The sequence below is a fragment of the Callorhinchus milii genome, unplaced genomic scaffold (assembly GCF_018977255.1).
Source record: "Callorhinchus milii isolate IMCB2004 unplaced genomic scaffold, IMCB_Cmil_1.0 Scaffold6, whole genome shotgun sequence".
In the NCBI taxonomy this organism is placed as follows: Eukaryota; Metazoa; Chordata; class Chondrichthyes; order Chimaeriformes; family Callorhinchidae; genus Callorhinchus; species Callorhinchus milii.
Genome location: NW_024704747.1, coordinates 12,876,522 through 12,893,689, shown reverse-complemented (window position 1 = coordinate 12,893,689; position 17,168 = coordinate 12,876,522). Strand labels below are relative to the sequence as shown.

Here is a 17,168-nt window from a genome sequence, read left to right as displayed (position 1 = left end):
GGTAGTGGCGGAGTCGGGCGATGTTACAGAGGTGACGGAAGGCAGAGCGGGTCATGTCTTGAGTGAAAAGACAGTTGAGGGTCGAACAAGACACCTAGGTTCCTGACTGGCTTAAGACTATAAGCAGAGTACACTTCAAAGAACATCTGTTGCACTAACTCTGTGCTGCACAGTCAGCACATGGCATAACAGCGCCTCGGAAACTCCTCCCGAGATGAAAGGCGCTAGACAAATGTAATTTGTTATTGTTGTTGTAACCCGCGCCATCTTCCTTTCCGGTTCTTTTCCCTCGCTTCTCCCAACTCTTTCTTCCCTGCCCTACCAACAAACAACAGCATGAACAACCCGCGGCCGGCCCCTTATGATCAGTTGCAAATCAAACAATTGAATGTTAAAATAAAACTTATTCTAATCTCCCAATAATAATTAAAGCTATCACGAGCTCAACGGCGGGCGATAGTTGACGCCGGCTTGTGCCGCGCGGTGGCGAGTGACGTATGTGTGGTGGGAAGCAGCTTTGTACGTGTGCGATGTCGCCAAATTAGGCGGGTTCACGCCCAAAGTTGCGCGAGGTTTTCTTGCTCCGTGCGTGGTTAAAGAACGGCTTTGGGCACGTGCCTATTTTTAAAATGTTTTACAAAATCTAAACCTGTAAAACTTTTTGTATCTATACATGTCCTTGTGAAGAAGTTTTCTTGTACTGTTTGAAAAATCACTAAATCTGAGTTGCTGTGCTGCACACATTGGAGGTGACGCATGAAATTGGGCTACTTTTGGGCTGCGAATACATTGTAATTTGTGGTCTCATATTGGAGGCGACGCATAGGATTGGGCTACTTTGGGGGCTGGTATTCTATGGACTTTGGGCTACTTGCGTTCCTGCCCATATCTACAGGGCTACTTTTGGGCTACAAATGCATTTGAATTTCTGGGCATCATGAGGGTGGCGCATGCGCACTGCGGCCCCGGCTGCTCCATGGCTGATGTGTTGGAGTGAAGACGAGGTTGAGTAGACTCGTTCCGGTGTTTTGGTCGCTGTCTGTCTGTCTGTCTGTCTGTCCCGCGCTCGCTCGCTCGCTCCGGCCTCTCAGCCCTCGCCCCCGGGAGACGACAGGGAGGGAGGGAGGGAGGAGGCCGTGTCCAAGGCCCGCGCCGCGCTCCCTGACCCGCTCACAAACGCTCGTGTTTTTTCTCTCTCGGGGGCGACAAAATGGCGAGAATCTATTCCAGGCTTTTCTTTATATATATATTTATATATTTATACAAAAACTGAGGCCATGTGGGGTCCTGTCGCCAGAGAGGTGGGCATGTACTGCCCCCCCCCCCCCCCACACACACACACCAGGAAATACACGTGTCAACAAATAGTTATCATTTTATTTTTCATGAGGAACAATAGACACAGTATTGCACCTTCCATAACAACCCCCTCCCACACCAGCAGACAACTGCTCTGCATGTCGTTCAACCTGTAGTTTCTGTAAATCTCATTATAATGTGCAGAATGTCTGAGCGCTACGCAAAGTCACAACAAAGGTGTTGTGACTATTCTATTTGTAGGCTAATACGGCAGCCAATTTGCACACAGAATTGTCCCGTGAGCAGTTATGAAGTGAATGAAAAATTTCACTGCAGGAGACTGGGGCGCCAGGAGAAACTCCCTTCTCTTTAAATCGCATCGCCTATTTGAGAAGAGAAGGGAGTTCCTCCCGGTGTCTTGGACACAATCCATCAGATAAAATTGGTCCTGCACTTCATGGCTGTTGTGGGACATTGTTATGTGAGTTCACCCATAAACACAGTATATCCTGTGAAGTGCTTTGGGTTGTCCTCCCAATGTGAAAGGTGTTATACCAAATATAAGGATTATTATTGCCACAAGACGGTGTTTGGGAAACCTCTTCACTGCAAAGATGAAGGTATAGATATTATTGTTGCCATGAGGTATTGTATGCATATTTTGATATAATTAATATGCTGTGTTTGTATAGACATCACCCTTTTCAATTAAGATGCTGCTTGGTTTTGGTACCAAATGTGTTCTCATTACAATTCAAAGAACTCATCTCAGGTAGAGAGGTTTCCATTTGTTAATTTTCTTTGAAAAGTACCCATTCCGTTTTGTATTGGATGTTATTGTCAATAACAAGCTGCCCATATATCTAATGTAGGAAATTACAAGGTATATTACTTGCTCTTTTTTTTAGAAAAAAGACTGACTGTATGTTTTGTGGGTGAAACACAGCAGCAAATGCACACAGCAGTGTCCCACAAACAGTCAACAACAACTTGCAATTGTATAGCGCTCTTCACGCAGAGTAGCATCCCAGAGCGTTTCACAGTGGCGGAGTCTGACCTCAAGCCAGGGAGGGGAGTGGGGGGGCGGGAGTACAATCAAAAAGGAAGGACTTTAGGCAGGATTTGAAAGTGGGGAGGGAGGGGGCAAGACAGGAATTCAGGGAGTTTTCAGAGTTTCGGGCATAGTGGCTGAAGGCACAGCCACCAACTGTGGAGTGGAGGGGACGCGGGACGATCAGGAGGCCAGAGTCAACCGAGCAGAGGCACCGGGTGGGGAAGTGGGTGGTAAGCAAATCGAATGGATAGATCGGGAGGTACGAAGACATGAAGCGATTTGATTAAAGAGTGAGAGGATCTTGAAATCGATCCATTCAGTAATTGGGAGCCAGTGGAGCCTGGCAAAGACTGGTGAGATGGAGGTACAGTGTTTTGTGCGGGTGAGAATCCAGGTGGCGGAGTTCTGAATTAATTGTATTTTGTGTATTGTGGATCTGGGGAGACCAGAGAGGAGGGCATTGGAATAGTCCAGCCAGGAAGTGATGAAGGCGTGGCTGAGGCTTTCGGCTGCTTTTGTTGTGAGGTATGGACAGAGGTGGGCAATGTGATGGAGATAGAAAAAAGCGATCCTGGTCAGGGAATGGATGTGGGGTAGAAAGGAAAGCTGGGGATCGAACCTGATGCCGAAGTTGTACACAAGTTCAGAGAGTCTGAGGGAGAGTCCGGGGATATTGAGGAGTTCAGACCTGCAGGGGAGAGGACATTGACGGGAGCCAATGAATAGGGCTTCCGTCTTGCCGACATTCAGCTGCAGGAAATTAGCACTCATCTAGGCCTTGATGTCCATCAAACAAGCTGATACGACATCAGGGAATTGGAAGTGGCAGCTGGAGGAGGAGAAGTAGATTTGGGTGTCATTCGCACACATTTGCAAGTTGACTGCATGTCTATGGATGACATGGAGAGTGTGTAGATAAAAGAAGGGGGCCAAGGATGGAGCCTTGGGGTACTCCACAGGTGACCGGGTGGGGCCGGAGGAGAAACCATTTGCCGAGATGTATTGTTGACAATTAGTTAAGTAGGACTCAAACCATGCGAGTGTGATCCCACTAAGGTGGATGAGGGAGTAGAAGTGGCAATGATCAAATGTGTCAAACGCGGCGGAGAGGTCCAGGAGAACGAGGAGGGAGAGGGAACCTTGGTCACAGAGAGAGAGGACATCATTTGTTACTTTGTTGTGGGTTGAGTGACCAAATTATTATTTAAACTTTTTTTTAGAAGTGATTATTACCCCAGTAAAGCGATCCGCCATTGACTAACAACTGGATTTCCACTTGATGTGAGGTGTGCAGAGTAAGGAAACTTAACTAATGTTTTGCCTGACTGGGAATCAAATCCAGGTCCTCTTCCTTGCGAGGCGAGTGCTTTAACCATTACGCTACAGGACTCTAATTGAGATGGAGAAGGGATAGACAGGTGAAACCCGGCCATGAGGTTTTGATGCAGTGTTCTCAATACAGCGCAAAAAGTGTTCTCGATACACTACAAAGATATTCAGCTGTATTCTGCTCACAATCTCCGAGCCTCAACTCTGGTCTATTGCTTGGTCCTCACTTTCTTTTTCATTATCAGTGAAACTGGGCGGTTTCATTCCCAGTGAAACTATGCCAAACCATATTTACTGTACTGTAATTTACCTTCCTCTTGTAATTATTCATACTGTAACATTGCCGTCACCTGGCTGAAGATCAGTACATCAAGAAAACACTTGCTTTCAGGATTAAAAATTAATGGAATAATGCTTTTAGGGACAATTGTTTTTTTGGGGAATTTTTTTCCCAAATCCCAATGTCGTGCACTCTTTCTCCCTTCAAAATCCTCTTAAAATATAACTTTCTGGTCAACATATTTAAATTCACCCTTATTTCCTCTAATTTAAACAATGTAGGCCTTACCCACTCCACCTATCAACATTACTGTATGGCAAACTTAAATGCAGCACATTGATGTGATGCTCCAAATCTAATAAAATCAAACTGACATAATGACAAAGCAAATATATAAATCCATTGAATTTCATACTTTATTAAACAGTAATGAATGCTGCATATTGTTGATGAACATATTTATTCAGTTTGTGAAAGTGGCTGCAAATCATGACTGAATTGTGCAGGTCTCCTTCAGGAGCTCATGAAATCTGGTGCTCAGCAACTTTATTTCCAGTACAGTAAAATTCACATAAGTCCGATATAATCGTATAATCGCCTAAGTTGTATGTACATCTGCCCAAGTCCCATTCACGAGCTTATATTTCATGCAAGTTTGACATAACTCATTCTTTGCGTAAGTCATATTAAAAGTATGGTCCCAACCAATACGACTTTTGTGAGGTTTACTGTATTCTAATTTTCAGAACTTGTATGTGCACCATCTTTTTGCACTGTGGAAGTTACAGGGAGTGCTTTTTTCTTCAAAATACTGCCCTGCATATATATGTATATATATATTATATATATATCATGTATAGAAAAGCAGTAGATTTTGGTATCTGAAGGAGATCTATAGTGTTGGATCTGCTTTCCTAGTAACATGGGAAGAACCATAAGTGTCCTGAGCAATTCCTTTCATTTCAGCAGAGTTCAACGCTTAGGTTAGGAGCTACTGCAGTTGCTTTATTTTCCTTTTATGTTTTTTCCCCAGCTTTATCTCTTTTTCTAGCATTATTTCTCTTATTGGTGTCTCTCCCACTGAGAAAAACAATCTGACCAATAAAGGTAGAGAGTAGTTGTACTGCTCTATAACATTAGTGATTCTCACATCTATAGCATGCAACAGTCAAGTTTGAAGTATTCAGCGAATGCTCAGTAATATTTCTGCACTATTGTGAATAGATATCCTTCATTGTGGATTCCTGATCTAATTCCATTAGGGGAGTTTTCACAGTATAGGCTCAATGGACCAAATTGGCTCCTGTTCTCAAACTTTATATACCTTAATTTGTCTGTATTCAAATCTATTTGAAACTCCTTAGAAAATAACAGGATCCCTTTGAATGCTGTCAACTTTGCTCATCACCTTGCCACAGAGCAAAGCATTGTAAGCAATCAACAACAACAACAAGATTCCACTTATAGAGCGCCTTTCACGTCGGGAGGACGTCCCAAGGTGCTGGACAGTTGGGTCAGAGAGGAGGGGGTAGAGAGTTGAGAGGGGAGCTGAAGGCACGGTCAAAGAGAAAGGTCTTGAGACCAGCCTTGAAGGAGGAAAGGGAGGAGGCGGCGAAGGCACTGGGGGGTGCAGTTCCAGAGCCTAGGGGCTGAGAGGCTGAAGGCCCGGCCACCGATGGTAGGGCAGTTGGGGTGGGGGTTGTGGAGCAGACCGGAGCCAGAGGAACGGAGGATACGGGCAGGTAGGTAGGGGGATAGTAGGTCGGAGAGGTAGGAGGGAGCGAGGCCGTGAATGGCCTTGTAGGTGAGGATGAGGATCTTGAATTCGATCCTCTGGGGATGGGAAGCCAGTATAATCATATTATATAAAGTACTGTCCCATTGGCAATATACAAATACTCAAGTTTACATTAAGGGATATGAAATCTATCCCTGTGGAATTGCAGTTGCTTATTCATCCTATCAAGTTCTTCAATAGAATCATAAGATCTTACAGCACAAAAGGAGGCCATTTGAAAGAGCTACCAACTAGTCCAACTTCCCCACTCTTACCCCATAGCTCTGCAAATTTTTCCTCTGGTTACCAGCCCACACGCCAGAGGAAACAGTTTCTCCTTATCTATCCCCTCATAATTTCGACCACCTCTATTAAATCTCCCCTCAAACTTCTCTGTTCTAAGGAGAATAATCCCAGCCTCTATAATCTCTCCACATAATTGTAGTCCCTTACCCCTGGTATCATTCTTCTAAATCTCTGCACCCTCTCCAAGACCCTGACATCCTTTCTAAAGTGTGGCGCCCAAAATTGGACACAATATTCAGCTGATGCCTAACCAGCGATTTGTTCAACATAACTTTCTTGCTTTTATACTCTATGCCTCCATTTATAAAGCCAAGGATCCCATATGCTTTTTTACTTCGTTTTTAAACAAAAGTTTCTCCTTTTTCTTCCTGAGACCCACGTGAGTTTCTATCGGGGTCTGTGTGTGCGCGTATGGGAAGGCTACATTGAGCCTTTATCGCTCTTCATTGTCATGCTGATGTGCTTTGAATGTTCCTTCTTAATTCTAACACAGGCACTTGAGGGGTGCCTCAAGTGCTTTAAGTACTGGCTTTTCATAGACGATCTTATGTGAACATTTTGTGTAATATGGAGTCCTGTAGCTCAGTGGTTAGAACAATCGCCTCGCAAGTGAGAGATCTGGGTTTGATTCCTGGCAAGGTGAAACGTTGGGCAAGTATCCTTATTCCACACGACTCTGTTTACCTAGCAGTAAGTTGGAACCTGATTGATTGGTGGATTGGTTTTCTGGGGGTAATAATTCCTTACAAAAATTAATAAATTGGTCACTCAATCTACGACTGTTTGTGGGATACTGCTGTGTGCAATTGGCTGCCGCGTTTCACCCACAAAAAATATATAGTCAATTCAATATATTCTGTGAATTGCTTTGAGACGTCTCGCAGACGTGATAAGGCGCTATATCAAATGCAAATATTAACAGCTTGGCCAACTTGTCCTGCCACGTTCAAAGATATATTCACATTTCTCTGCATTAAATTCCATCTGCCATGTGTCTGCCCATTTCACCAGCTTGTCTATGTCGTCCTGCAGTTTGCTGCTATTCTTCTCACTGTTTACTCCTCAGTTCACGGTAAATAACATGCTTGCATTAGCATTGTGTATTCCTCTCAGGACTTCTTGATCTTGCTTCCTTGCTATCAGTAGAAAATGATTCAGTCCTGTGAGTCTCCTCGTAACTTGGAGCTCTTAGTCCTAGATTCTAGCGCTGCGAGACGTCCCCTACTTAAAGGTCGCTATATAAATAATAAGAATCTTGCATTTGATATAGCGCTTTTCACGTCTTCTAGATGTCTCAAAGCACTTCACAGAATATACAGTAAAATGAATTTACTGTATAATTGTGGGTGAATCACAGCAGCCAATTGTGCACAGCAGTGTCCTACAAACAGTTGTGCTTTGAGTGACCAAATTATTATTATTTTTTGAGGGTTTATTATCCCCAGAAAAGCGATCCGCCAATCGTTTGAGATTGTTGTGAAATTCACCCATGTTATTCTTTTCTGAACCCCTCTTTAGCACATCCAAGCCTTTTAAACCATAATATTCAGTGCTTGTTTTGTGATGAGCTGGGCCAATAGAAAAGTCTGGAATATTTGCTCAAAAATGCGGGGAAATTTGCTTAGGCTTTGTGGAAAATTGTGAGGGGTTGATTGGTGCTATTGAGGTACATTTTACTGCCAACCTTTTTTTTACTTTATTGATAAAAACTAAGCATGACGAAATAACACATATTACATTAATGCAAAAAAAAAGATTTTCTTCTTCAATAAATAATGGGTAGCCCATTGGGGGTGGGGGAGGAGAAGACGCCAGCGTAGGACCGAAGGGCCTGGAGATCCTCCAAAAAAACAGACTCTCAAGACCAGTGTCCTGACTCCGAGTCTTCAGGAGCTCACCATCTCCTGCTTCTCAGTCCGGCCCTGCACACAGACATAGAGACACAAAGAGAGACACAAACATTCAGAGACACAGGGATACACCCATTCTCACAGACACAGAGAGAAACACATTCTCAGAGAGAGAGACACACAAAGATTTTCTTCTTCAATAAAAATGGGTGGCCCATTGGGGGTGGGATGGGGGGAAGCCACCAATGTAGGACCGAAGGGCCTGGAGATCCGCCAAAAAACATTCACACAGAAACATTCATAAACACAAAAATACAGAGGAGAGAGACACAGATGCATCCACACAAAGACACTTACAAATAGACACGGACAGAGGAGAGACACACACCATCACAGAGAGAGAGAGTGACTCTCAGACAATTTCAACAGTGGGGCCTCCGAGTGGAGCAGTTGCGCTGCACTGCGCATGAGTGTCCGGAGCTGCTATGCCCACAGTGATGTCGGGTAAACAATCGGCAGATCCAGAAACTTTCTTTTAGCAGGTTTATAGCGAATATTCTGTTTATAGCGGATTCTGTAGAAAAATTGCAGCCTCACTTTTCTATTGGTCCAGGTGATGAGTTACCAAATAGTTTTGGCTGGCTATGCTGGGTGTTAAAGTTTGTTGATGGAACTGCAGGGACAGGTTACACGAGGACCCTCTTAGCTTGTGGAGATGCCTGTGAATGGAAGATGGAAATGAAACATTTAGGGGTGAAAAATCGAGAACCGTTTAATCAAGAACCAATGGTGTTGCAGAATGGGAATGCGTAGCAGGCCCGAACTTGCCAAGCGGAGACTGTAGAAGATTACAGAGGTATGGAAGTGTAATGAAGGATTTGTAGGTGAGGGAAGCAATATTGAAGCTGATCCCCTGGGAGACGGGGAAACAATATAGCCTTAAAAGGACAATGGTAATGAGCATACAATTTTTAATGTGGGTAAGGATACAGATGTCAGAGGTTTGGATGAGCTGGGAAGGAAAGAGAAGCGGAGTGGTTGACTGTGTCAAAAGCAGCAGCGAAGATGAAAAAGAACATGAAGCCCTGATCACAGAGTGATAGCACACAATTTGTGACTTTGACAAGGGTGGTCTTGGTGCTGTGAGCAGCACTGAAGGGGCTCAGACAGCAACAACAACAAAATTACACTTGTATAACGCCTTTCACATTGAGAGGACGTCCCATGGAGCTGAACAATCAATGTTTCTTACCTGAGCTGGGCGTCAGGATCGGGAGGGTGGAGGATAGCGGGGAAGGAGGGTCTTGAAGGAGGCAAGGGAGGGAGTGAGATGGAGGGACTGCGAGTTTGGGTTCCAGAGGGTGGGAGCAGAGTGGCTGAAGGCCCGCCCACCAATGATGGGGCGGGCGAGACGGGAGACATGAAGCAGGCCGAAGCCCGCTGAACAGAGGAAGTGGGCAGATTGGTAGAGGGTTAGGAGGTCGCAGAGGAGTTGGGGAGGCCAACAAGCAGGGAGTTTGTGCAGTCAAGCCTGGATGTTATGAATGCATGTGTGAGGGTCTCGGCTGCCTGCAGTGTGAGAGTTTTCTGGATACCATCAACGTCACAGCAAAGTGTAAGTGTGAATTTTTTAACTTTATATTGGTGTCAGTCCAGAAGATCATTTCCATTTATTTTACAGGGTAAGGTCTGAAATGGCAGAGGATGTCAGTCAGGATGAGATCAATATGGAGAGAAGCACTGCACTTCTTGGACCAGATGCTGACATAACCGAAGACTCCGAAGCAGAACAACAGGTCTTCCAGGTGAAATTCCAAGAAGATTCATAAACGTTGAACCTTAAATGGCTCAGTCTGTCAGACTCTCACCTGAGTCAGAAGGTTGGGTCGGAACTTTGAACTCATATGGTCCAGGATAGGCTGATATTCCGATATAGTTCTAGGGGAACGCTGCATTGTCAGAGGTGCCATGTTCAGATGGGACATTAAGCTAAGGTTCCATCTGCCTTTCAGGTGGATATTCTAAGATCCTGAGGGCTCAAACCCACACTTGTCGAATGTTGAACGACCAACTAGTGACTATCCTCCTTGGGGGTGGGGTGGGGGAGGTAAGCGGGGTTTCCTTGGAGCTGATCTGATTCTAAGGTGACATGCCTGACAATGGAATGTCAGAATCGAACCACCCCTCCGTGGCGGTCTCAATAGTCTGGTTCCTGAGCCAGGTGGGTCAGCAGTATTCCAGGACACTGCTGATGACAGCACAGTCAGCCTGATTCATTGACAGGACCTGGGGGCAGGGGGTCATCCCACTCAGTTCCTATTAACCCCCCCAAGCTAACTGGTATGGTGCGATATCAACGGCAAGCTATGTGTTTTTAGCTGGTTAGAATCCAGCAGTACCCGAACGTACACTCTGGGGTCCCCCAGCCAAACTACCTCCATCTACTGCCCCTGGAAAAAANTCTTCCCCCACTCCCTCTCCACTGCCTTGGAGTGATCTGAACTGCTTCCCCTCTGGACTTCCTCCTGCACAGACTTATCCTCCTCCGTCACTTTCCTCCACAACCCCTTCTCCACCACTCTCGATGCCTTTGTCCCGCTCACTTCCTGAACCACCTCCTACTCACGCAAGTCACACTGGTACACCAGCTACCTCCACTCCCTCAAGGCACAGGTGTGCCGCTGAATGCACCAGTCCCAAATCTAATTTAACGATCCATCGGCTGATTTGGCTGGACCACATCAAAACTTACCGCTCCGCCTTCACCTCTGATAATCATCCTTCTACTCCAAGATGATCTTGGAGACAAGGACAACCCCAGGCTCCTTTTCTCCACCTCTAACCGATTCCACTTCCCACTCCCTTAGCCTCTCCTTCAACTCCAGCTGTGAGGAAATGCTCGATTTCCAAAGTCGAGGGTATCCACTCAGCCGCCTCTACCCTTCCAACTGCTGCCACCTCCCATCTCCCCCTCACACTCCGGCCCCTACCTACCCCTCCCTCCACACCTTCGAACCTGCCTCCCCCTCCTCTCTCAGCACCATTATAACCCACATGAAACTCAACACCAGCTGCCAGGACCCCATCCCCACCCCTCTCCTTACCTCCCATTCTCCCCCCACCTTTGCCCCTCTGCTCAAAGATCTCATTAACCTCTTCCTGTCCACTGGCACCATTCCTACCCCCTTAAAAACAGTCATCACCCCTATCCTCAAAGAACTTTCCCTGGATCCATCCCTGTTCTCAAATTACTGCCCCATCTCCAACTTTCCTTTCCTTCCAGGTTCCTTGAATGAGTCGTTGCTTCCCAGCATTCTCTCCTGCCACTCCCTATACAAACCCCTCCAATCAGGTTTCCATGTTGCCCACAGCACAGAAACAGCTCTGGTCAAAGTGACAAATAACATTCTGTTCATTTGTGACCAGGGCTGCCTCTGTCTCCTCGTCCTCGACCTAAGAGGCCTTTAACCATTCTATCCTCCTCTACCGCCTCTCCTCTCACCTCAACCTTCATGGTTCTGTCCTTCAGTGGTACAGATCATATCTCTCACACCATCTCCACTTTGTCTCCACAAATGGCCCTCCTCCAGTCCCTGCATAGTCTCATGCGGCGTTCCTCAGGGCTATCCTTCGTCCTCTCTCTTCAACTTGTACATGCTACCTCTTGGTGACATCATCCGCAGACATGGAGTCAAATTCCACATGCGTGCGGATGACACCCAACTCTTATCTCTCTGCCTCCACCCTCGACTCCAGCACCACTGTTGTCCTGACAAAATGTCTGTCGAACATCAAGTCCTAGATGAGAGATAACTTTCTACAGTTAACCGTCAACAAGACCGAGGCTCTCCTGATTGGCTCCAGTCAGAGCCTCCACACCTCAGGCACCAGCAGCATCACCATCCATGGATGCACACTCCACCTCCCTGAGCCAGTCCGGAACGTTGACGTGTTGTTTGACCCTCAACTGTCCTTTCTTCCCCATATCCGTGCCATGACCAGCTCTGCCTTTCCCCACCTCCACAACATCGCCCGGCTCCACCACTGTCTCAACCCTTGGGCCAGCAAAACCCTCATTCATATCTGGGCTCGACTACACTAACTCTCTGATTGTTGGCCTCCCCAATTCTTCCCTTCACAAACTACAGAACTCTGCAGCTCGTGTCCTCTCCGCACCAGGCTTCGTGATCCCATCAGCCTCACCCCCGCCCAGCTCCACTGGCTCCCCATCCCTCAGAGGATAGAGTTCAAAATCCTACTCCTCGCCTTCAAGGCCCTCCACTGCCTTGCTCCTTCCTACCTCAGTGACCTGCTAACCCTTTATCAACCTGTCTGTTCCCTCCACTCAGCAGGCTCCAACCTACTCCATGTCCCGTGTCCATCCCGCCCCACGATCGGCAGTCGGGCCTTCAGCCTCTGCTCCCACCCTTTGGAACTCCAATCCACATTCCCTTCGCCTCACTCCCTCACTTACCTCCTTCAAGGCACATCTCAAGACTCTCCTTTTCAACCACGCCTTCGGCCACCCTCCTCTCCTCCTTGGCCTCCACCTTCCCTCATCTCAAACTCCCCTCCCCCCGCTCGGGTCCAAATCCCTGACTGTCCCGCGCCTTGGGACGTCCTCCCAACGTGAAAGGAACTATGCAAATGTAATTTTGTAATTTTTGTATCTGCAGTAATGGCGAAAAGACTACTTTGTTGAAAATTGTCCACAGGTCAGCGCTGAGTATGGCTGAACGATCTGTTTCTGCTGCCACCTGAACTCAAAAAGATTAATGAACCCGTTTTTCATGTTTTCTTTTACTTCAAAGCAATTAACCTGGATTGATGATGGGGATACAGCGTTCGGAAGGAACGATCCTATCACTGTCATTCCTATCACAGTGCACATTACAGATGACCCTCCTGCTTCCCAGAATGCTACTGTGCAGCTGTCCCAACAAACACCAACTCTACCAAATGAACAATTTCAGCTGATGGATCAGAATGGGCAGCCTCTCCAATATGAACTTCAGTCTTTGGGGGAACCAAGTGCACGGATGGTTGGTAACATACAACTAACTCTATATGAAAACTCCTTTAAAATGTACTTAAAAGCCTGATGCACTGTGCAGGGATCCAAGGAACATTACAAAAACTTGACAAGACTATATTGTACGTATTCTAGTGGCATAATATCGTCCTTCAGTTAGGAATGTGTAGAGTTTATAGCATCAAGGTATATGAGAAAAAAAAGTGCAAATTGGAATTGGAAACACTTCGCTGTTTGGAGCTGGACTTTAGGTTTTCCAAATTCATATGACAAACCAATACTCAATTTTAAGATTTTCTATCCATTCTTAAAGTAGAGTCTGATGGAGTTCTGTAATGTATTGATTAGAGCACTCGCCTCGCAAGCAAGAGGACCTGGGATCGACTCCCAGGCAGGGCGAAATGTTAGGCACGTTTCATTACTCCACTCCATACCCCTCTGTTTACCGAGCAGAAAGTTGGAACCTGGTTGTCAGTTAATTGTCAAAGGGGAGGGGAAATTGCAACAAAATAGGCAGACCAGAGAAAATTTTGTTGCAATTTCCCTCCCCCCTGTTTTGCATCATTAACACCTCTTTAACCCATTATCCCCTGTCCTCAACCCCATTTTCGCCTTTGTCATCCTTTCCCTGCCTCCCCCCTCTCTGTTCGTCCCTAAAAGCCTTTCCCTCCCAACATGCCCCAGTTCTGATGAAGAGTTGAAACTTGACTCACTTTTCTTTCTCCATAGATGCTGCCTGACCTGCTGAGTGTTCCCAACAATTTCTGTTTTGTTTATTATTATTATAATCTGCCTCAGTCAAACTCAGTTTTGTGATGCATGTAGCTCTGGGCACCAGAAAGCTTTAGCATTACCATATGTAAGCTGTGTTGGGGGCCCAACAGAAACACCTCAGCGAAATAGCATTTTTTGTTGAAAGAGGCCAATTTCTTCCCTCCCATTACCTTTACCCATTACATTCTTACCATTATCTGACTCACATGGAGGGGCTTTGAGGTCCTTTCACCTCAAAATACACATGTATTACTAGTGTCGTTCACTCAAATCTTTCAGGCTGTTTCTTCTTCGTTGGGTTTCATTGCTGCCTTCCGCTCAGTGGGCTCCAGCCTGCTCCATGTCCCCTGTCCGCCCCACCATCAGCGGTCGGGCCTTCAACCTTTCTGCCGCCACCTTTAGGAACTCAATCCCACAGTCTCTTAGGCTCACCCCTTTCAATCCTCTTCAGTGGGTGAAAGCAAATCCTGTTTGGATTTCCTTCAAATGTCTCCATTTCCAGAAAGAAATCTACCGGTAAAAATCAGATCACTACTTTAAAGCAAAGTAGTTCCCCCACAAAAAATATACATGGTAACACCACTTTACAGTGTAATCTCAAAGTGCTTTGAGACTGCCGTGATGTGACTTAAGCGCTATATCAAATGCAAGCATTATTAAATTTGATTGCTTCGCACTTTTAAAGACTTGTTCCATTCCCTGACCCAAGAGAATATATGACCTGCTCTAATATCTCTGGCAGTTCGTCTCTTAATCTGGCCATTTGGAGATGCCTGAGAGCAGATTTGCGCAGCTCACTCTGGATTATTTCTCTTTTCCTCTCTCTTTCTGGGTGATGGAATGTCCCTGCTTTGCAATGGCTCAGTGGGCTAGTGCACTTTGTTCTTTGGAAGTTGAAAGCAATGCCAAACAGTGTTGATGGTTATTTCTAGATGATTGTAACCAGCCAGTCGGACAGCGGCCAGCTGCTTCATGTGATTCCTTCCAACCAACCAGGGGTGGCTCAGGTGCTGATTCCACAAGGGCAGCTTCTTGATGTCGCAGGCTCACAGGGTAAGGACAGTTATTGTGGATAGCTCTTGTGTTAACTGATGCATCTTATGGATGGTTGAATGAATTGTGACAATGGATAAAGTAATCAGGATTAACTTACAATACGTTAGAAGCTGGTTAAAGCCGAAAAGCAATGTAGAAAGTATGAAATTCCTGTGTATAATTTGTATTCTTGTGGCAGCTTCTTAAATTAAACCTCTTGAGGCCCGTGTTTTCCACAGATAACAATCTTATGTTGAGAAGAGAGCTGAAACCTTTTTTATGGGATATATAATACATAGGTAGTTTGGGTAATATGTGCATGCGTGTGCCAGGAAGATGGACCTTGGTCTTTTTTCGTTTAGCATTTCTTATGTTCTTATGTTAAACCTCATTGCTCTACTTTCTGCTTATCTATTCCTACATATCCATGAGTATACACTCGCAGTTGAAAATTCCTCAGTGTGATGATTCCAAACCAGACCATGGAGTATAATTGTGGTTCAACATTTGTAGATGAATAAAACTGGGGTCTTGTAAATCATAAGGCTTGGATGTAACACTACAGATTGCTGAGGGCTATCCCATCTGCAAGCTGGAGTAATCTAGTTATTTGTCCTGTCTTGTGCCGTCCTTTGGATGAGATGTTAAATCAAGGTCCAGTCTGCCTGTCCAGGTGAACATTAAGATCTCACAACACTATTCAAAAAGACCAGGGCGTTTCTGGCCAACAGTCCACCAAGTATAATAATAATTGTTGCATTTGATATAGTGCCTTATCACGTCATTTTGACATCTCAAAGCACTTCACAGAATATATTGTAAAGTGGATTGACTGTATTTTGTTAGTGAAATATGGAAGCCAGCAATGTCCCACAAACAGTCGTGGATTGAATGACCAATTTTTTAGGGGGAGAGGAGGGATACTGACACTATAGGTACCAAGACCAGCCGAGAAATACACAATGTGAATTTTCCCACTTGATTGCTTTCCTTATAGCGATCCGCCAATCGACTAACAAATGGGATCTTACTTACTGCTAGGTAAACAGGCATTTGGAGTAAGGAGACTTGCCTAAGGTTTCAGAAATTAGGTAGATTTCTTTTAGAAAATAATATCTTGGGATACAATATATAGTTTGGGACATGACATGTCAAGCGACTGCCAGGATGGTGGAAGGTGAATTAGATGGACCTTGGTCTTTTGCCTAGCAAATTCTTATATTCTTAATTTGCTTTAAGATCAGAGGTTGTTAAGGCAGTATTTGGATTGCTCACTAAGACTTTCTGACCAGGCTCTGAAATTTTGAAGGCATCTCTATAACTTTAACATATTACAAGAAGAGTTGCATTGGTTCTCAGATGATGCTGAAGACAAACAGATCAGCGATGAGCTTCAGACAGTAACTGTTGGTGCCATTGCAGAGAACGCCGGCTATGTTTTACATCCTCAGTCTTCATTACTGCTGTACAGGAAGACCTCACTCAGGTATGTAAAGATACATGCTTGTGTTCAATGAAGGATATTTTTGGAGTTTGAGTACATGAAGGCTTCCATACATTTTTTGGTCCTGATTTGAAACAGGTTATATACCACTTGCATATGCAAAAGCATACATTGAGTGTTTTATTATTAAGGAATGTGGATATAAAGTGTAGCTCTTCGAGAAGGAATGTAAGTGGACCAAAATGATTATGACTGAACATAAGGTTGAAAACGGCTAAAATCAAGCTTAGATATTTCAGAAGAAAGGAGACCAAGACTATTGGGAATTGTATTGAAGTCACTTGAGGATAACTAGTATTAGAAGAGGAAAGAGAGCAACAGAAAAGCATATTGCAGATATCACCAAGAGAAATTCTTGCTTAACTATGCACATTGTATTTCATCATCCATTCCAAAAGGCATAGTTTAAGAATGTGGAGTACAAATAACTAGGTGACTCCAGCAAACAGATGGGGTGGCCGTGCAGCAATCTGTACTGTTACGTCCCAGCCTTGTGATTTACAATGCTGCTGTAAAATGAGATCCTGTTGCTGAAGCATTTCAGTAATTCCTCCCTTAAACCCTGTTAGTTTGTCAGCCTGGCTCCGTTGGTAGCACACTCGCCTCTGAGCCAGTACGTTATGGGTTCAAGTCTCACATAGGGGCTTGAATTCATGGTCCAATGCAGTTCTGCGGGTGTGTTGGATGAGACATTAAATGGAGGTCCCAACTGCCTGTTCAGGTGGACGTTAAAGATCCCATAGCATTATTCAAAAAGAGTGTGTCCCTGTGTCCTGGCCAATAATCCTCCAAATAAAATTGGTCACTCACTGCATAGCTGTTTTGGGGACATTACTGTAGATAAACTGGCTGCCGTGCTTCGCCCACAAAATCCACAGTCCACGTTAAAAATCCCTTGGCACTATTCGAAAGAGAAGCGAGTTTTGCC

At 45.2% G+C, this 17,168-nt stretch overlaps 1 protein-coding gene across 3 annotated transcripts in view; it reads left to right on the top strand.

The window, feature by feature from the left end:
* Positions 1 to 936: 936 nt before the first annotated feature.
* LOC103186700 (calcium-responsive transcription factor) overlaps positions 937 to 17,168 on the top strand; it is a 32,297-nt gene continuing 16,065 nt past the window's right edge. For all 3 annotated transcript variants that reach the window (XM_007905886.2, XM_007905885.2, XM_007905887.1), the window contains exons 1-5: positions 937 to 1,004; positions 9,577 to 9,700; positions 12,707 to 12,937; positions 14,634 to 14,754; positions 16,096 to 16,222. In XM_007905886.2, coding sequence (XP_007904077.1) covers positions 9,590 to 9,700; positions 12,707 to 12,937; positions 14,634 to 14,754; positions 16,096 to 16,222 — 590 coding nt within the window. In that variant the 5' untranslated portion in view covers positions 937 to 1,004; positions 9,577 to 9,589. The remainder of the gene's footprint in view (positions 1,005 to 9,576; positions 9,701 to 12,706; positions 12,938 to 14,633; positions 14,755 to 16,095; positions 16,223 to 17,168) is intronic.